The sequence below is a fragment of the Grampus griseus genome (genome assembly GCF_964374135.1).
Source record: "Grampus griseus genome assembly, chromosome: 5".
Taxonomy (NCBI): domain Eukaryota; kingdom Metazoa; phylum Chordata; class Mammalia; order Artiodactyla; family Delphinidae; genus Grampus; species Grampus griseus.
This window is the reverse complement of record NC_138998.1, coordinates 118442686-118465380: the sequence shown is the minus strand read 5'-3', so window position 1 is coordinate 118465380 and position 22695 is coordinate 118442686. Positions and strand designations below refer to the sequence as shown.

The following is a 22695-nucleotide window of genomic DNA, read 5'->3' as shown; positions in this document are numbered from 1 at the left end:
GAGATAAGGAACTCATAGTGAGAAGACCAACCATGTAAACCTTGGAAGCATGTATTCATAATACTAAATACAATCTAATTACAAATCTAGAAGTAATATGGATCTTACAAAGTAAGGAAAAGGACAGAATAGAAATTCATACATTTAGATAATTTTCTTAGACAAAATCTATCCTATAGTATCTCTTTTTACCAATGAGAATTCAATTCAATTCAAAGAACACATATTAAAACCTCTCTCTAACCAGGTATGGTTCTAGGCATTGAGGACACAGATCACACATCACCATTTCTACAAAGTCTTTCTGGAGCCTCCAAGTTAAAATCTTCCTTTCCGTTAAACATCAAAGCACCTCTTTTGTTTTTCCTATCACATGGCCTTATATCTGCTTACTTATTTGTTTCTTTCCAACACAGTATTCTCTTCAGGAACAAGAACATTGTCTTTTTCATCTTTGAATTGCTAGTGTATTCTCAGTGCCTGAATCTAACATGTAAAATTATTTTTAAATATATGAATGAATGTCTATAACTTTTATTCAGTAAGTCATTTCTAAATAAGTGATTGACTACATGAAATTGCTTATAACATAATAATAGCTTGAGCACATATGCATTGTAATTTATTATTAATAGCCCCTTATATTACAAAGATCAATATCCTTGTTTTTATAACCTGAAAAGTAAATGGCTTAAGTTAATGTCAATTGTGAATGACATCTAGTAAGGGTACATTAAAAAGTTATTTTTTTCATGGTAGAAATGTATCTGAGTAATCCTGATTCCTTAGAAAATACATCCTCAGAATAATAAAATACAGTTCATCATACTACTTCAAATTGAAAGTATTTCTTAATAAAATGTGCCTAATTTTAATCTATTTCCCTACGAAATCATTGAAAGTTCCTCTCAGTGTGTTTATTCATTCCTTTATTTAAGAATTATTTTTTGAAGCCAGGCCTTATTCAAGGCCTCAGAATGTATCTGTGAATATAAAAAAAGATTTTCTGCTCTCGTGGAACACATATTTTAGCAAAGAAAAACAGAAAATAAGCAATATGCATAACAAGTCATTACATTTTGGGGGTCTGTTTAATGTGAATGAGTACTCTGGGAAAATACAGAGCTTAGTAAGGTCAGTGAGGAGGGCAGGTGTTAAGGTGCTTTTGCAAATTAAAATAGAGTCATCAGTTCGGGTCTCATTGAAATAGTAAGTGACATTTGAATCAAAACTTCCAAGGAATGGAAGGAATTAGCCATATAGATTATTCCAGACAGAGGAAACAAGCAGAGTAAAGCTTCTAAAGGGAGTGTGCCTGACGTGCTTGAAGAAAGGCCAGGAAACCAGCATGGCTGAAATGGAATCAATAGGGACAGTAGGGCCTAGATAATAACAGGTCTTCCATGGCTTTGGCTTTTTCCCCAGTGAAATTAGGAACTATTGAAGTTTAAGTGTAGGAATGAGAGAATTCACACTGGCTGGTAGAATATTTTATGGCAGGGCAAGGTGTTGTCAGAGAGACCAGTGAAAGGCTATCACCTAATCCAGAAAAGAGGCCATGGGACTCTCAGATATGGTGAGAAGAGGTCAGATTCTGGATATAATCTGAAAGTAAAGTTAACAGGATCCTGCTAAACTCGTTACTAGTGTGGACCTATAGACAAAAAATGTGCACTGCATAGATGGCCAATCTCATTAGACCTACATGTTTAATACTGAAAATTATGACATGTATCATCTCATACATAATTTTTCTCTTTTGAATAAGTGATTTCCAGAACCTGATCCTCTATGGATAAATTAGTAATCTCCACAGCTGAAGACTAACCCCAAGTGATAATCACCCAACCCTCTAAAGAATCCTGACCTAAAACAGTCAAATAATTTGACCAATTTTTTTCCTTAACTTTAATAAAAAAAAAAATGTCTCTACCACACTTGGACAAGGGTAGTTAGAGGAAAGTGCAGAAAGCATTTATATCTACTGACTATGGCAGATAGCTTTTACGTAGCTGAAATCTTTGACGTTCAAATTATCATTTTCTCCTTTTATGTCATCATAATAAGAGATAAAAATAATTCCACTGATATTTGAACACTATAAGTACGTTACAGGAGAAAAATGGTTTCAGCTTGCCAACAGATTAAATAATGAAAGAAATAAAATGAAACTGACCAAAGTGAAAGAGGTTGAATGTCAGGTAGAGGTTTTAAATAGTTGGGTTGGAAATGGAGTCTCAGGAGAAAGTCGTGTAGCAGGAGTTATTTAAAATGAGATGAGTTAGAGCAGTTCAGAGCCCACCAGAGGCAGCACTGTAATGAGAATGGATGAGAGGCCTTAATAGGTCCTTTCCAACTCTCATACCAGTGATTTCATAACCTACCAGTCATTCCCCCACAAGGGGCATTTTTCTTCCAGCCTGCTTTTTTATGTGTCAGAACATTCTGCCTCTGAGATGGAAGGGAATTAAATCTCTCCCGCTGTTCCTCTTACCCATGAAGGTTTTTTTAGTTTTTTACCTTCACTTTAAATCACAGGAAAGTCTCTATGAAACAGATAAACTTTGAATTAACATTGCTTTAGGGAAGAACATCCAAGTCCCTTAACTTTCTGAGTCCTTCTGAAGAAGTTTCTCCTAGTGGAGCACCGACTCCTGAATCTCTGTTTTTTCAATGCTCAGTTTCTCTGTACTTCTCAGAAACAAAGGGAATTGGCGGAGACGGTGGCCCTGATACAGGGCAGCATCTTGGGATGCTCAGCAGTGGCCTGTTTTTTCAGAACGTTCAGGGAAAATGAGGTTAGTAACATGTGAAAACTTAAGAAATGGAAGAGTCACAAAAGAGCTAGTGGAGCCAAAGAAAACATTTTTTATTGGCCTTTCTTGGTGAAATCATAATTTTTCTAACACCTGGGGGCTAGCATAGTGTAGTAGTAAAGATCATTAAAATAGAGACCCTGATATCATAGCTAGGTTTAAATTTGAGCTCTGCCATTTAGACAAGTTATCTATCTACTATCTCAGTTCCTTCATCTGGAAAGTGGGTCAATGATAATAGAACCTGACTTTGGAGGCATGTTATGAACATTAAATTAGTATGTTGGAAAAAAAACTTAGGAAAATACCTGGCATATGAAAAATGCTTTATAAATGTTAGGTATTATAACTATTTTCTTTTCATGCCACAGATGTATTCAACAGAAACAAATTGGCTGTGATATTGTTCTAAATACTATTGTTCAATTTTCAAAAGTATATTAAGTCTTTTGGATAAGTCTTTTACTTAGCTTATAAACTTATTCTAAAATAAGTAGAATTTTAGTGTTTCAAAGTAAAATTGTCCTTATTTCCTTATCTTTCCTGTGATGTTGAATTTCAGAAAATAATATTACTCTTTAATATTGATAGAATCTGACTGAATTTGCACCATTCTCCAATCTAAACCTTTCAATATTTATCTACCAGATTCAATTAACTTTATATGCACCCACAAACTCACAAAGTGCTTTATATAAGCTTATTTTCTTCTTGAGAGGGACCTCCAAGTTTCCAGAAGATCCTGCCATCTCTGCAGTTTCTGCTGTCTCTACATCAGCATCAGCACATGCCCAGCACTTCTTTTTATTTGGGCTGTTGGAGGCAGAGGTTAGGTTCAGTTCATAGAGAAATAAGCAGAAAAAGAGATAGGTAGAAGTTGTAAGAGAAACCTTATGGCTCACAGAGAAGGCTCACTGAATGCTTAAATTACAAAATGTTCTGGGTTTGAAGCTGACTCTGTGATTAATTCCAAGAGCTCTCAAAGATATTTCAAGAAAGCTGATGGAGATGCAAGAGAGAGAAGATATGGGAACATATGTATATGTATAACTGATTAACTTTGTTATAAAGCAGAAACTAACACATTATTGTAAAGCAATTATACCCCAATAAAGATGTAAAAAAAAAAGGAATTATCATTTAACCATATAATTCCCCATATGGTTATGGAAAATATCTATTTAATCATTTATTTTGTGCAGTACTTTAATAAATTAAAAAAGCCAGTCGAATTAGTGTAACAAGAACATATTAAACAGTATTCAGCTAATCCATATAGAGAATTCAAAAATGTACCTTGTCTTTCTTTTTGCCAAATTTCTAGTAAGTTTTAAAAGTCACATGTAAACATAAATACAATACACAACGGAATACACTAAGTGACATCAGGGAAGTACAAGTGCAACTGAGAATTCCAAAGGAGGGGTTATATCTAGTTGGAAAGACCAAGAAGGGTTTTCTGAAGGAGATGTTAATTTGATTTAAATGACCTCAAAAAATTTGTAGGATACTGACAGGTACAATTGTAAGGAAAATTAAAAGGACAGGAAAACAGAAACAAAACCCCCAAGAGTTATAAAATTTCTCGGTGATGGAAAAATTAAAATAATCTAGTTTTGTAGAAGTGCTGCATGTCAATATTAATACATGAATTATAAGAACTATGGCTAGAAAAGGATAGTGAAGTCAAAGCACAGAGGCCTCAAACATCACAGTGAATTTGTTGGTTTAGTAGGAAACAAAGAGGTGGTGAAAAATGTTGAATAGGGACAGATTAGATTGTACAGAAGGAAGCATTATTTAACAATGATGTAAGTGATGAAGAATTCTCACAGGGAGTCAGAGTACTACGAGACACACTTGGAAAAAGATAGTGACTATGATGGGATGACTTAAGTCTTAGTCCCAAGTTTTATGATGTTCCTACTCCTCCACCTGGTGAAATACTCCAGCAGAAATATTGTGTGGACTTCTAGTTTCCATACTCTGAGTTGGTTCTGAGTAGAACCAACTGGATGTACAACTATTGAGAATTTATCAGATGAAGAATCAAACTGAAATTGCACCATATTAAAATCATTGAAGGGAAAAAGGACCGATAATCTTGAGAAGACCAAGAGAGTCATTATACTGGCCTTTACATATTTGTAGAGCTACCATAAATTCATCTTATCCTAATGAGCCCAGGAGGCAAAACTGGAAATAATAGGTGCACAGTAACTTATTCTTAAAAATGAAATGAATTTTCTAATCATGTTGAAATGGAATGGGCTGCCTTGAAATGCAATGATTCCTGCTGCATTTGATATATGTTAAACAGACATCAAGTGACCCCCATAGGCAAAATGTTGTGGATGAAATTTAAGGACAGTGGGTAGTTAGACTAAGTAAATTTTTATGTCAATTATAATTCTCTACTTTTGAAATTCATAATTTTATGAAGAATTTCCTTCCTCTTCTAATCTGTTAACTAAAGAATTTAGCTTATTTCATAGGAATAATAATTTATCATTTTACTTTATTCAAAAATGCACAATTCTATCTGATACTTAGTGTATTGTGTTTTTTTAATTTATTTATGCAAAATTCATAAGGTATTACAGTCCACATAATTAATTTTTTATCTGAACCATGATACAAAGCTCATAACATCACGATACCTTAATTGGACGGAAAACCCCAAGTTTATTACTGTTTAATGGGTAAACAGTAAATTCAAAATATTTCTAATTATAACTAATTGATTGTGAACATGGCCAAACATAAATAGGAGCATGATGTGTGTTTAAGTTATATAATTGCTGCTAACTAGAAATATTTCTGAATAGCGTAGCCATTTCAGTACTTATTCATGGCATTCAGTGGCATTTTAATTATTTCCTCTAGAACTATACTCTAAGCAACTCAAAAGGGACTTGGAGTTGGACATTTAGAGAGTCGATTCTGGAATATGTCTTCTGTATCTATACTACTTTTTATTGGGTTGAATAATTGAACACTAACTACATGGCTAAAATAAGTACTCATGAAATATCACAACAATATACAAAGTGTGAGTAGTATGTTAATACTATAAAATATTAAATACACATTCATTTCTATTTTACCTTTTGTAATCTAAATCCAATGATGTGCATATATTACATTTAGTAAGATATTTGATGATGATTTCACCTTGATAAAATACTCATTCTGAATAATTTTTGCCTCATTGATCTAAATATGCATTGATATATCTATTGGCAGTTCTATTAGCATTTTTCTTTGTGTCTTGTCCTTACTCCACATGCTATAAATAAACGGGTCTGAATTTTATACATAGCATTGACTATAAAAATTTCTATATAAAACGTTTGTGGTTCAAAGGATACCATCAGAAAATTTTTAAAATAACCCACAGAATGGGATAAACTATTAGAAAGTTTTATGTTTTGATCAAATATTTGAAAATCATATTCCCTGGTGAGGGAATTTTATCCAGAATATAGAAAGAACTCTCAAAACTCTATAATAGAGAAAAATAATGGCCAAAGGATTTGAACACTTCTCCAAAGAAGATATATGAATAGCCAATGACATAAAAGGATTCTGAACATCATTAAATTAAACATCATTAAATTAGTCATTAGGTACATACAAATCAAAACTACAATTTGTTACTTTTCACATCTACTAAGACGGCTATAATCAAAAAAACAGACAATAACAAGGGTTACCTCATATTCATATACTACTGGTGGGAATGTAAAATGGTGTGGTCACTCTGGAAAACAGTCTTGTAGTTCCTTGAAAGGTTAAACATAGAGTTTAACATTATTAATACAGTTAAATACATGACCCTGCAATTCTACTCCCCAGTACATTCTCAAGAGAAATGAAAATGAGCATCTTCATAAAAACAAGTTGATAGCAGCATTACTCAAAATATCCAGAAAAGCAGAAACAACTTAAATGTCCTCTACCTGGTGAATGGATAAATTTTACAATGTGATATATGCCTACAATGGAATATTATCCTGCCATAAAAGGTAATGAAGCACTAGTACATTAGAACCTGGAGGAACCTTGAAAACACTAACTAAATAAAAGAAGTCATTCACAAAAGACCATATGTTGCATGGTTTCATTTACACGAACTCTTCAGAATAGGCAAGTCTACAGGTTTAGATTAGTAGATTAGTGGCTGCAAGAGGCTGGAAGAAGGGTGACAGGAATGGGGAGTGCCTGCAATTGGGCATGGGTTTCTTTTTGGAATTATGAAAATGTCCTAAAAAAACCACTTCTGTTTGAAAGCACAAGAGAGAAGATGATTGCTTTCAAATAATCACTAAATTTCAGCATTTCATAAAAAATTACATTCCAATAAAATTAAATTTATACAATATTTCATTTGCTTTACATCATATTCGGTTTCATGATTCCTGCTTTCTGTCATAATACATGAGCTGCAGACTAAAAATAAAAAAATTAAATCTGTCTAAGGAAACGTTCAAGAGATCTCATCCCAACAACTCTTCCCACACTTCAGATGACTCAAATCATTGGATGCAAGAATGAATTCCAGACCAGAAAGCACTTTATGCAGTGGCTTGAGCTACTTAGAAAGCTCTTATGTGGATTAGCATGTTTCCTGCTCCTCTGTGATCTAACTAGTTATCATTCAAAGGAATATGGAAGATAAGACCGTTGTAAAATCAGGTCACTTCTTATTTAGAGAAACACAGTATAGGCGATGGAATAAAAAACTGACCTTCTTTGAAACACTTAACTTTGCCTTCGAATTTGTACTTAACTAGTTGCCTATATCATGCGTTAGTCCACTAGCATAACTTAATATCTTAATGGACTGATTGTTTCTAAAGGAGTGAATTAATCAAAACATCTAATAAATTGGAATTAAAGTGGTATTTGGACATAATAATATGATGAAACAGTCACGTGGACTCATAGTAACTCAGACTTTGATATATCCTTCCAATTCAAGGCTATTGGGAAGTCCAGAGTTGAGAAGTGATTTTCTTAAATAACAATTGGTTATGGAAGCTGTCTTCTGGCTTCCAGTCCATTGTCCTTTCCACTGTACCTAAATACATTTCCTTATATTTTCATCTTAAAGTTGTGCTTTCCTGCTTATGAATGATATAGCTCACACAACAAATATGCTAATAGTTAAGTGAAGTAAACAATTTTTGTTGTTTTTACAGGATTTTACATTTCCACCCCAACTGGACCAGGAGGGAGACGAGAAAGAGTAGGACTTTTAAGTCTCCTTTTAGACCCCACTTTGGAACCAGTCTGCCTTAGTTTCTGGTATGTTATAAACACATATTCAGTAACATCTTATTTAATGAGTAACGTTGCCAGGCTCAAATTTTACTAAGGTGTTGTCCCAAGTTTTAATGTATTAGTCATTACTTTTCCAGCTGATAAAGTAGCAAAATACTGGGAAACTCCCTCCTTTTCTCTAGCAACTCCCTCATCCAAGATAAAAGGGGGTATTTGAGTTTAGAAGGGTTTAGAAGAACCCTAAAATATATATATTCTAATGTTGTAGGAATCCATTCATTTTTGCTTGCTTCCAAACTAGGTATTATATGTATGGTGAAAATGTCTATAAACTAAGCATTAATATCAGCAGTGACCAAAACATGGAGAAGACAATTTTCCAAAAGGAAGGAAATTATGGAGAAAATTGGAACTATGGACAAGTAACATTAAATGAGACAGTGGAATTTAAGGTTGGCAAAACGCTTTATAATCATGTATTTGTATTATAAAAATGGTGGTACAATTACAGTTTATGGTGATATGGTGAAAAAATTAATTTACTTTCTGGGTATAGCCAAGTCACCCTACTTTCCTAATCTTCCTCCTTTATTATCTTTGAGTGCCTCTATTTTCAATTATTCATTGACTTATTAAAAACCATTTACTGAGGAACGATTTACTACATGAAAGTACTACTTATAATGAGCCATAAAAGTCATAGAAACTTTGAAGGATATTTCAGCTTTCTTCAGCAACTTTCTAGCACAAGCCAACCGTGTTTTCCTATGTCCCCTGCCTAACTAGGTCTTGCAACTTTTCACATACACCACCTAGATTAGCCCTGCACTTTTCTAGGGAATCATCTTTTCCTGTTAGAACATCCATCCCACCAGAATCCATCCACCCTGCCCCACTTAATCCCATATCTTTCCTTTAGAAACAAATTCTATGAGCCGTCTCATTGGGAAGTCTCTGATCATTTATTTTACATTAGGGTGAATTAATTTTTCATGTAACAGCTTCTCGTGTTTTTTCCTAAGGGTGTTTGCAAGTAAAATGTAGGATAGGGGCTTCCGTGGTGGCGCAGTGGTTCAGAATCTGCCTGCCAATGCAGGGGACACGGGTTCAAGCCTTATCTGGGAAGATCCCACATGCCCAGGAGCAATTAAGCCCATGCACTACAACTATGGAGCCTGCACTCTAGAGCCTGCAAGCCACAACTATTGAAGTCCACACACCTAGAGCCTGTGCTCCACAACAAGAGAAGCCACCCAATGAGAAGCCCACGCATCACAAGGAAGAGTAGCCCCCGCTCGCCACAACTAGAGAAAGCCTGTGTGCAGGAATGAAGACCCAATGTAGCCAAAAATTAATAAATTAATTTAAAAAAATAAAATGTAGGCTAATACAGGCTAATCGTTTGACCAAATTAACAATGTTTTAGTTGGGTAATTTCAGACAAGAGAATATAACTTTCAGAAGATATATATTTGGACAGACACCATCATCAGCGAAGTTTCAGTGCTTTCCTGTGACTTGAAAAAAGGCAGGAGATAATCAATGACCCTCATCTGTATTCCTCCCATCTTTCTTTTTTTCTTCCTTTCCTTTTTCCTTATCCTCTTTCTTCTGATTCTATACTTCTGTGACGTTTTCTTCTCCACCTTTGTTTTCTGATAATTCAAGGAAGGGTTAAGGAAAATGGAACATGAAGGAACAAAGAGATGGCAGAATCAGGGAGCTAAGTATTTTAGTGACCAAATCTGGCTCAACTCACCAAGCGTTTCTTAAAAGTAATTAAAAGGGGGCTTCCCTGGTGGCGCAGTTGTTGAGAGTCCGCCTGCCAATGCAGGGGACATGGGTTTGTGCCCCGGTCTGGGAAGATCCCACATACTGCGGAGCGGCTGGGCCCGTGAGCCATGGCCGCTGAGCCTGCGCGTCCGGAGCCTGTGCTCCGCAACGGGAAAGGCCACAACAGTGAGAGGCCCGCGTACCGCAAAAAAAAAAAAAAGTTATAAAACTGCATCCACTTTTTCAAAGTTAGTTCATCAGGCAGTGTGAGAGCACCAAGTTCTACAGATATTTGCACGTTGGCTTTGCCACTTTGTTGTGAAATCTTGAACAAGTTACTTTAGTATCTTTGACATTCTGCTTGTGCATACATAAAAGGGAGAGGACAATTATTTGGAACAGTGTCTATCATGAAGTAGGTGGAATGAATGAACAAATGAGTGAATGGATGACTGTACATTAGTGTTGGGAAAAGTAAAAGAGATAGTGTATACAATGTGCCTTGCACAGTAATTAGCATATCAGGTATTCAGTTTATGTCTTTCCTTTCCCAGACAGGAGAGGATTCAGGAAAGTCCAGTTAAAAATACCCACTGTTCTTAAGAACCTAATATGTTTCATCTGACCCCTGGACATTTCTCCCAAGTCTGAGTTGGTGTCCTCTGAGCATCACCCTCACAATATATCCCACACCAGCTTCCTGGGTAAAAACTATGACCAGTACCAGCTGTCCCTGAACAACTATATCATACTCATATTTTCTCTTGTTTCCTTCTTCTCTCATTTAAATTATCTAATCAATGTGTCTTCTCTTCAAGATTGTATGCTCTAAGAAGGCAGACAGCTACTCGGATTTTTAATATTGTTAGGGAACGAACCTAGAATAAGATTGATCTCCCCTGCCAGATGATGTGTATATGTGACGGAGTGGAATGGAGTATGACAATATCACGAAAGAAAGAGCTAGAGACAGAAACTGTGACAATGTTGGCTAACAAAGAAAGAAGACACTAGTGAAAATTTAGACTAGTATGAGCACATAATAGGAAGCTGGGCTCAGCTGAAGGACACTGAAAAGCAATATTTCACTTTGCGATAACTTGTCCACATTTACTTGGGCATGGCAGTATTGATTCTCCAGAGAATACTGGGCCACAAGAAGAATCAAAGAGAAAAGATTAAAGCAGAATTGTTTTATGTGCCTCTATGAATTATAGGTTGCTTTTAATGCGTTTAAAAACCAGTTCCTGAGTGATATAGCATTGGATGACATTAGCCTAACATATGGGATTTGCAATGTGAGTCTTTATCCAGAACCAACTTTGGTCCCAACTCCTCTGCCAGAACTTCCTAGTAAGTAACCTGAACATGTATTTTTCCTAATTATGTTATTACTATTTTCAGGTAGATCTCTCTCTGACTTACATTTTTATTATCTTTCCCTAGTATTATTATTTTCACTGAAAATCAAAACCTTTAAAATATAAGTAAAATGGATACTAGTAAAATATTACATATTATATAAAAATTCACAATGAAATTACTTTGTTATGCATCATGTTTATGATAATTTTACTAAATTTTCATTTTTGATAATAATCAAAGTGCTTATTTCTATTTTGTTTTCAACTTAATACAAACTAATGCTGTATTAGCCATGTAGCATGGCCTATAGTCTTTTGGGAAGAAGCCTTAAGATTCTCATAGCCTTCTTATGAGAGTGACGTTAAAATCTCAAGAGGAGTTTACTTAAGGCTGAAACCCACCAAGCCTATTTTCAGAATAATTTAACATAATGATTCGGTCTGGACTTTGAATATACCTAGATCACACAAAAGATTTTTGTCCTGTCATGGTGCCTTTTTGTAAGGCCTTGCAAGAGCAATGCCCAGGATTTCCAATGTGCTATGGAATCTTTTATCTCAAAGGAACAAAACGGAGCCTGTATCTACCTGTGCTCTTAAATTTGAAACATGACATTTCAGAAGCAAAAGGTACATTATCAACCATCTTATTAGGCCAAAGGCGACAATAACTTCATACCACTTTCAGACTATGGGATCTGACCAAAATAAACAAACAAATGAAATGTGTGTGTGTGTGTGTGTGTAGTGATAAATGATATGAAACAATCATTACCTATTGTCCCTCTATTGGGATGTTTTCACTACATTGTAGTTTTGATGCAAAAACATCCCTTTTGTTTTTGGATTATGGTGGTAGGAAGCTCATCTAGCTGTACAGCTTTGCTTGTGTTGAACCTCATAGATGTTTTTGTTTTATCATAAAACACAGCACTTTTTCCATTTCCCCTTTTGTGCCAAGCACACTTGAAATTCTAACCATATTCACATCAGCAAATCAGGTGGCAACCTATCCAAATTTGATTTTACTTCAAAAATTATATATTTTTATGCTTCTAATTTTGTTGTTGTTTGTTTGTTTGTTTGGCGGTACGCGGGCCTCTCACTGTTGTGGCCTCTCCCGTTGCGGAGCACAGGCTCCGGACGCGCAGGCTCAGTGGCCATGGCTCACGGGCCCAGCCGCTCCGCAGTATGTGGGATCTTCCTGGACGGGGGCACGAACCCGTGTCACCTGCGTCGGCAGGCGGACTCTCAACCACTGCGCCACCTATGCTTCTAATCTTTAAGTTAAACAAAAACTGACTTTTCAGATGAGTGTCTTTAACAACTCAAAAGCTTTAAAGACAAATGACTGGCATTTGAGAATGTATGACAAATGAGGAGGAGAGTAATCACATTGTCATACTTGTCCCATGCCACCATATTGAATGTGCACTTACATCCCACCAAAAGGCTAATTTATACTTACCATCATGTGTATTAACATGTTTAGATGCATGTATGAGTTATACATATATTCCTCAATATTTCAAGCATTCATTCGAATTTTATAAATATCTGCTACATACAAAGCACTGCACAAGAAATGTAAGATGTAGCAATAACCATTGATACATGAAATAATATATAATATTAATGAATTAACAAACTAATAAATATTAAAAGCAATATATAACTATCTGCCCCTAAAAGTAGTAAATGAGAGGATTAAGTGATAGAAGACTTTGGAGAAGAGAGTGTGAGCTGGAAAAACCTTCAAGGAAGCATTCAGTTTAAGAGATAGAATGACACTCAAAATTGAAACAAAAACAGGAAATTACCATGCATTCCCACAGAATTGTGACAAGAAGTTTTCTTGACACCAAATTCTGGATCTAATTCACCTTTGCTTCACTGGTGTCTGACTGATTCTTAACATTGCATAAATAGATCATCAACAAATACTATTAGGTATAAACTTATCCTCTCTCATTGTCTTTCTCTCTCTATTTTGGCTGTATGTTCTAAACATTTTTGCCAAACAAAATTCTGATACCAGAACTAAAGCTTGGAAATAATGGTGGGGCTAGGGATGGATAAAATACCACATGAACACAATAATTTGGGCTTCACAGTGTTGTTTAAAAATAATTGTCTCAGCCTTCCCTGGTGGCGCAGTGGTTGGGAGGTCGCCTGTTGATGCAGGGGACGCGGGTTCGTGCCCCGGTCCGGGAGGATCCCACATGCCGCAGAGCGGCTGGGCCCGTGAGCCATGGCCGCTGGGCCTGCGCGTCCGGAGCCTGTGCTCCGTGGTGGGAGAGGCCACAGAAGTGAGAGGCCCGCGTACCGCCAAAAAAAGAATAATAATAATAATAATTGTCTCACTTCATTTTGTATGTGTCCCACTCCCTTCCTGTCTGTTATATGAAACATTTTCATGCCAAATATTATAATCATTAAAATCACTCCTGGTTTGATAAATAATTGCTATAGATACCAAATATTAGCAACATCTTGCTATTTTGATATTGCAATCATTTAATAAAACAGATTGTCTTGGGCTTCCCTGGTGGCGCAGTGGTTGGGGGTCCACCTGCCGATGCAGGAGACACGGGTTCGTGCCCCGGTCCGGGGGGATCCCACATGCCGCGGAGCGGCTGGGCCCTTGGGCCATGGCCGCTGAGCCTGCGCGTCCGGATCCTGTGCTCCGCGACGGGAGAGGCCACAACAGTGAGAGGCCCGCATACCAAAATAAAAAAATAAAGTTAAAAAAAAAGAAAAACAAAAAACAGATTGTCTTCATAATCCTTTCTGCTAGCATGTTCTACTCATCAATAAGTGGTCAAGAAGAAAAAATTTTACAGGTGAAAGTAACATAGTTTCATAGGCTCAATATCTTAAAAGTAGCAAAATCTCATCACTGTATAAAATAGAAAATTTGAGATAACTTTCATATGTAAAGTCATACATATATAAAGAAAACTTTAAATATGATTTTTCATATTAGAAATGTATCTGTCTAACCCACACAGTCCTCCTATCTCTTCCAATCAGAAAGAGAAAAATATAATACCTCAATGTCAAGGAAGCATGATATGCCTGCATATTTTTACAATAGGGAAATTATAACGGTAGAATAACCCATCTGATTTTAAAATATAAACTTTAGAATTTTCCCAGAGTGTATTTGTTCCAGGTTCCAAATGGTTCACTTCAGGGCAATATTTAGCACAGCAGAAAATGCTAATTACCATCAAATGCATTCTGAACAATTTCATTCTAATGCCCTTTGCAATTGGTTCAGCGAAACTCTTACCTGAGCAAAACTTTTCTGGTTCCAGATCACTGATTTGTTTAAGCAGAAACAAAGGGAAACCATGGTTGACTGGCTAATAGTCTTTTCTTTGGTTCTTATAGAGCATTTAAATAAGAAAATAATCAAGTAACTGACGAGCTAAGGCCATTTTTCTCTGCTGTTCCTAGGGATCTAGGTTGTGCTTTGTTTGGGGAAATGTAAGTTCAGTTTTCATAACTGCAGGGCTTTTTCCATCATGTGATTTTAATCACTTGCTGCTGCATCAGCTCTATGATTTTTGCCCTGTGACATTGGCACAAATAATTTAAATGTGGGGATTGTATTGAGAACATTTTTAAAAAGTAAACATTCCATTACACAAATATAATTCCAATTTGCAACACAATTGGAATGCTTCATGACAAGCACCTACTAAATAGAATAGGTATATACAAAAAGAAATCAACCTTTCAGCACCTGGCTTATTTCTGGGCTGTTAAAACTAGTTACGGAAAAAAAATAAAAGGATAAGCTAGTTTTAACTATTGTAATAGTCACTCTATTTCTATAGTTTCACTCTATTTGGCCATTATTAGTCCACTTTCCATTTCCAAAAGCAAAATAAAAGTTAATTTGGAAAGTTTATAGGCTTGATATTATACTTAGAGCTAAATGATCTTTAACTTTAGTTATTCATGTAAAAATGAATCAGTACCAATTTAACGCTCATGTAATTGATGGTCATGTAGAGCTGCTTGCCTTTTATATCATTAGTATGATTTGATACCCTTAGCAAATTCCAAATTAACTGCCCTCATATGCTCCTACATCAGTATGTTTTTGGCTACTCTTGTTTTCATCTTTTTACCTTCAAAACAGCCTATTTATTAGATCTATTATTGGCTAGATGGCTAGTGATTATAAATAAAATGTAAACCACAGGGAATATAAATTTGAACTTTATTGCCACAAATTTAATAAAAACATTTGTATCGTAGCTGGTCACTATAACCTGTTAATGGAAATATAAATTTTGACAAACTGAACCCCAAAATTTCTTTTTATATTACCACTTAAACTTTTAAAATTGTTGTGTCTGTAATACTTTAGGACTTGTTATCTATTACTATGATTATTTTTAAAAAACTGCTGACTTTGAAAATTAGCCGCTTTTAACATATTCAAACATCAATGTGCGGTAGTATTTCTTAAACTGCACCTATTATTTCCCTCACATAAGAGTAGCAATCAGGCACTTCCCTGGTGGTCCAGTGGTTGAGACTTCGCCTTCCAATGCAGGGGAGTGTGGAAGACTCAACAAAGACTTTAAATTTGGTCCACATTAAAAAAAAAAACCTTAAAAAAAAAGTAGCAATCAGAAACCTACTTTTATCATCCTTATTTCTTGTTTTAAATATCTTGTCATAAATAACTTTAATTTGAACCCTTTTACTGTAAGTGAAAGCTGGACTCTCCTTTTTTTCACCCTTCAGTAAATGCCTCCACATTGACACATATATCATTTATGTCAGAGGTTTAAGCATGGATTAAAAATGACATGCCTCGAGGAAAATATCTATTCCTGACAGCCATTTTGCAAAATACTGCATATTATTTACATATTGCATGTCATGAAGATTCCTACTGGCATAGTAAGAAATTAATCAAAATACAAATCTTTGAGAGAACAACTCTAAGAAAAAGAACAATGGTAGAATTTAACAACTGTAATTGAAGAGTTCCCTGTATCAGGCAAACTATTTAACTCTCATTCTGTGGGTGGAGATGGTTTATTAAATGACACAGCAGGACTGTGCTCTCCAGAATCACATTTCATGAGTCTTTGGCTCCTCTAAGAAGTACATGCTACATCTCCGCTATAGCAACACCACCGTTAAAATAAATTGTGTCATCATATTTAGAATGGCTGAAAGTGTTTTTGCCAACTCCTTACAGTCGTTTATATACAGAGAGTAACTTATCAATCTTATAAGACCAAGTGTCAGAGATACTTATCATTTATTTGACATAAAATTATATTTGAAATGTATTTCAAAAATACTTCTTAAATATTTTATTATTTTTTAAAGTATTTTTGGTTGAATTTCCAAGAATTCTATTCAGAGGAGAAATGCTAAGTCAACTGCCTGCCTTGACAGACTTAACAATCACACTTGACAATATTTTAGTTCTGGTTGTGTGTTTATTTAAGTCCTACCTACTCATCTGCATATAATATAATGTACCATCAAGTGTTCAGAGAAGTGAACACTCAATACATTCTCCAAATTGTTGGTTATTTCCTATATGAGGAGTATACGATTTAGAATTTTTTTTCCTTGAAGAGAAATGAGAATGATGCTTAAACAACAACACTCCCACTGGCCACACTGGCCATGGCTAAATTTAAGAAGAGCTGGCTTTCCCCCTCACCAATCAGCAGTGTTATTTTTGTCCCTGCAGTTACACTCTCCCCTCATCATTAGTTTTCTTGAAGATTGAAGAAAGCATTTCACGGCACTTTAGAGTTACTAAAGTTAGGTGAGTTGTGTGTATGTGGGAGTTGAGGGGTTGTAGTGGATGCTTCTTCAGAAATCTTGTCAAGACAATAAGTTGCACAATCGAGGAGAGGATTTGCCTTGGAGGAACTGTTGCTGTAGGAGTACACAGTGCCCTCAGCCTTTCCCAGTGGAGAACCTGCCCTTGTTCCGAATTATCACTCTTTCTTTGGTTCCAATGTCTTCTTCAACACCCTGTGTACACTGCTTTCTTCCTTCCAGGTCTGTCCATCATTGACCTTACTTGTTAGTGCTCTCATCCATGTTCCCTTCTGTCCTCCTTCTCCTTGTCACATACCCACCAAGTGCCACTTACTGAGACTCAGCCTAAACCCTGCCTATAGCTCAGACCAGATGGTTGAAATGATTCTGTTTAATCAGCCCAATAACAGACAGTAACATACTGTGAGATGAGTTTGAGGTTAACTGAGTTGAAGCCTTGACTTTGACACTAAGTGGTTATGCTTGGCATTAGCAAATAACAGAACACCTCCGATGCCCAAATTTTCCGTTAGCAGGTGCAAAGCAGGTGCTTTGTGACCACCTAAAGGGGTGGGATAGGGAGGGTGGGAGGGAGGGAGACTCAAGAGGGAAGAGATATGGGGATATATGTATATGTACAGCTAATTCACTTTGTTATAAAGCAGAAACTAACACACCATTGTAAAGCAATTGTACTCCAATAAAGATGTTAAAAAAGAAAATTGAAATAGTCATAGTAATTACCTAATTCACAAGAATGCACTGACAACCAGGACTGAGCACGCCAGGTAATGTGTAGGCACTTTTCATAAATTATGTCTGATTTTTACAACAACCTTGAAAATCTCTAATATATATCTAGTTTATATATGAGAAGACCCAGTCTCAAAAAGAAAAGTAACTAACTCAGAACGATAGTTTTAATCCACCAACTCCAACACATCTTTCCTTTATACACCACCTTCTCTCTCCAGATAAGACAATGTGCATGGAAACTTTGCAAACAGTAAGGTTTTTTAAAAAGATTTTATTATTCTTGCTAAGTTCAGCTGGTTCTGGACAAGCCAGTTGCAGGAGGGCATATAAGGTAGACCAAGCCCTTACAGAACCAAACCTTATAGAACAGGATATGTTGGCAATGATACTAGTTTGAGCCACAGCAACTGCCTCTCTCTGTCCCGTTGTACATATCATAAAACCCAAATCTAAGAAGATTATTACATACAAACTTGAAAGGTGCGCATGAATTGAAAGGATCTACATAAATGAGGCAGATGACATGTAAAAGAGGGATCAAACAAGAGGATCTGATGGAAATCACTGCTGTAGATGTAGAGACATTTAATTTTTCCCTCCTCTAATCTGATTTCTGTGTTATTGGGAGGAAGTAATACCATTATCGTCTACCTTTAATAATAGAAAAATTATCTACTTATCTCAGTTTTATATATTCTTCTAATTAGATTATTTTTATTCTTTTGATCTTAAGTATAACATGGTAATAAAAAATAAGATAGAACTGGGATACTCAAAGTGGTTGATGAAGTTTTACATTCGTTTAGAATGTCTTTCTAATAAGCAAGATAAATAAAGTAGATTAAGAATTTCATAAAGTTAGTTAACCCACTTGAAGCATCATACTCTTAACTGGAAGATCTGTGCTTTATTTTTTTCTAATAAATTTGCATTAAGTTCAGTTCCAAATTGACTCCTGAACAGTCTAGGCCAATTATCTAGAAGGTAGAGATTTTATCCCCCTTTCCTGACAGTCAAATGCCTCAATACAATATTCAGGATGGTGAAGCTTCTTCTCTACTGAAAAAAAAGTAGGAAAAAAGAAGAAATAACAAGAAATGGCAGGATTAGTAATTTACTAGCCCTTCTCATAAGAGAGTGACAGATGTAAGATTTGTTCTATTATGAAGATTCATCTTTTTTTCTACAGTAGAGCATTGATACCTTATTTCATGAAGCCTATTTATAAAAGATGCTTTCAAAATTGTTTTCTTGCCTAAATAATTTTGGGAAATGCTGAATACTATTATGCCTTCTTGGAGAATCACAAAGAACATAAGAGTATTTAAGGTTTTGAGAAATTCTTCAGTAAAGAGACCTGATAACCTATATTTTTCCCTTACACAAACTCTAAAATGTATCTGTCAAAACCAGTATTCCAAGAAATATAATTGGAAATTTATGGGCATATAGTATTATGTCTGAAATAAACAATATGTTACTAATGATTTTTCAATGCTTTCCTTTTCAGCGGACTGTGGAGGACCTTTTGAACTGTGGGAGCCAAATACAACATTCATGTCTATGAACTTTCCAAACAACTACCCTAATCAGGCTTTCTGTAAGTCATTTCTTTTCCAGCCATGAGAAACAAATGTATATATCAAAGTTACATTCTCCCCTTGACACAGCAAAGTAATTATAAATTTGCTGTATCTGAATACAACTACCACATCTGTGAGATTGTTTAATAGAATGATAACAAGAATAACAATAATTAATTACTAACTTTTTAGCATTTATTTTATGCCAGTCACTGCACTAATGCTTTATATACCTTATTTTAGACAGTTCTCACAATAATTCTTTAAAACAGATGATATTATTATATTTCTCAAATTTAAAAGTTGAATAAAACCAGTAAGTGAAAGAGGCAGCCTTACCCCAGACACCACTCCCCTTGATTATGCATATAATGTTTATGGTGTGTATAACAAAGTTGCAATTCCATAGAATAAGGTCAGTGGAAAGTATAAAAAGCAAAGAGCCAGTTGTGACATACACACCCTTTATAAATATAGACTAAGGTCAATAAAGCAGGCAGTTATAGTAATGTGATTAGATTCCCAATATAAAAGATGAACTAATAAAGAGGATCACTAAAATATTCTAAGTCTAGAGAGAATAGACTAGTATGCTAAAACCATAAAAAGCTTGTCTCTAGGTCATTAGTCCTAAATAGAGAAGCTCATAAGGCTGCTTAGAGATTGTCTGTGTTAAAGATGCAGATTCCCAGGCCCATCCTACAAAGATTCCACTCCAGTAGTTCTGAGAAACAGACATGTTCTTCCCCTGCCTTCCACAGCCATCCATAACACCACCAACCTAAATGGAAAATTCTACCAGTGAAAAAAATGCCCCAATGATAGTGAAAAATGTGTCATTAGAAAATGTCATTTCTTCCTTCAAATGATCCAGAGATAAGTATTATTTTGATAGGATAATAGAGTCACTATTATAGGGAGATATCTGATTCCAAAAAAATAAACAGCCATTAATCTAATTTGACTTGTATGGGGAACCAGAGATGATCATCTCTTCTTCGCATTGGAAATATCTTTTAAACGTGTCATTTGTACAAAGTAATGATTTAAAAATATCTGAAAATAAGCAGAACATTGAACGAACAATTTGGAGAAATTTATTAAATTTATTGATTTATTCAACAAATATTTATTGAATGCTTCATCTGTTAGGAACTGAACTAAGTAAAGAAGAAACAAACATAATTCAGTCTACATAAGGATTCAGATAAATTGTCAGGCATCACAAAATGTCTAAGGTACTGTTTGTAATAAGTGCAAAGGCAGGAGACTGTGGAGGGACATGAGAGGTACCTAACATACAAAAAGTTCAGAGGTAGAAGACCTTGATTTTTTTTTTCTTGAATTTTCAAGCAAAGTTAAGTAATAATAACAAATGAAGTGTGAAGGTATTTCACACCACATTAAGCAGTTTGGATTTTATTCTGAGAGCACTAAGGAAACTTTAAATGGTTTAGAGGAAAATAGTGATGAAATCATGTTTGCATCTTCGATGGATCCATCTGGCTGTAGAATCAGAGACAGGTGGTAAGGGAGCCATCAGCATCAACAATTAGGAGATGAAAAATAAAGGTGACTTGAACTCAGATAGTGGCAGTGGAGACTGAGAAGGAAATAGGATTCCAGGGATATAGGAGGTAGTATTGGCAGCCTTGGTGATTGATTGGATGCAGTAGGAGAGAGGACATCAAGGGAGATGCAGAGGTTTCTGGTATAGAAACTATGAGTAGATGATTAGTGGTGCTATTCACCAAGATAGGAAGAATGAAAAAATGAATGAGTTGGGGAAAGAGATAATTGAGTGTTCCCTGTATTACACATTGAATTTGAGATACGTACATCTGTACACAGTAAATAATTGAATAAATGGATCTGCTTCTCAAAAAAAAGTGTAGAAAATAAAGACTTAGATGTCATTACTATGTTGATGAAATGATTTCCTTAAGAGTGAATGAGAACACTCAAGCAGAATGAGGAAAGAACCTAGAACAAAATCTAAAGACTAAATCTTTTAAGGAATCAATAAAGAACAAGGAGTGTTTGTTGTTACTAAGGCTAGTAATTTTGTTTTGTTTTGTTCCAAAAGGAACTACCATCATATGACACATATAAATAATGGCAACAATTGCTTAAAGAAATACTAAAGTTTAGTTGCCCTACAAATTGCATTTTAATCACTTCGTTTTCCTCTGCATTTAGTCATGGAAATAAAATAAATGCAAATAGAATATTCACATCTTTGACATTCATAAATTTTAGATTGTAGGAGTAAAAGCCTATTGGCAAGCTTTGATTAAAGTATTCCATTTTATATGAAATAAAGCAAATTCAATTACAGTAAATTATTTCGTATTTAGTTGAAATTTTACTACAAATATTCTGGAATAGACAAAATGTTTCTTCACACACACAAACAGCTTGTAATATTGGTTTATATAAAATGAAATAAATCTTTGAAAGTAATTTGAAATTCTCAAGAGATTGAAGTTTTGAAGAGAAATCAAAAGAACTATGTTTAAACTATGTTGTTATTTATTACTTTTAAGGTGTTTGGAATTTAAATGCACAAAAGGGAAAAAATATTCAGCTTCACTTTCAAGCATTTGACTTAGAAAATATTGCAGATATTGTTGAAATCAGAGATGGTGAAGGAGATGATTCCTTGCTCTTAGGTAAGTCTCCAGTTTAAATATTGTGAAGGTTGTATGGCTCAAGACACTGGACTGATGGAGAGAGCATTTCTCAATAAATGTAGTCACTCTTTTACAACTAGCAAAGTGAAATTACAGCAGTAGAGTAACATGTCAAACTGTATGTCACACTTCCAATATGGGGAGTGTTTACAATGATGACAGAATGGTATTTTTCTGAAGCATTCTTGGCAAACGAGGATTCGTAGTTTTGATTCAGCAGTTCCTACCAGCTGATATTAATTTACTACAATAAGCATTACACTTTAGAGACTAAAAGCTAAGAACATCCATTATGCAGTTTTCTATGCATTATGTGTACATCGTATTTCCAAAGATAGCTATTATATTATGTTTTATTTCACTTCAAACTAGAGGAACAATTGTGTTTGTTGTGCAAAATTTTTAAATGCTTTTTACTTTGAGTTTCACTATTACTTTGATTGTCTGTGTCTCTAGTACTAGCTGCTTCTATATAAGTATCTGAGAATGAGTCAAAAGTTGAGCAAGTTGATTTTTCCCTAACATCTGTTGATCATTATTTTTTTTAAATAGACATGGGGGAAAGTGTTCTATTCTACAGGAAATTATTATACCTAGATCATAAAATACA

At 35.1% G+C, this 22695-nt stretch overlaps 1 protein-coding gene across 4 annotated transcripts in view; it reads left to right on the top strand.

Moving 5' to 3' along the window:
* The window catches only part of TMPRSS15 (transmembrane serine protease 15), a gene marked incomplete at both ends in the record, with an annotated part of 132858 nt that overhangs the window by 51499 nt on the left and 58664 nt on the right, over positions 1–22695 (top strand). For all 4 annotated transcript variants that reach the window (XM_082655190.1, XM_082655189.1, XM_082655188.1 and 1 more), the window contains 5 exons: positions 8021–8126; positions 8404–8554; positions 11093–11228; positions 19320–19409; positions 21939–22064. In XM_082655190.1, the coding sequence (XP_082511316.1) occupies positions 8021–8126; positions 8404–8554; positions 11093–11228; positions 19320–19409; positions 21939–22064 (609 nt within the window). The remainder of the gene's footprint in view (positions 1–8020; positions 8127–8403; positions 8555–11092; positions 11229–19319; positions 19410–21938; positions 22065–22695) is intronic.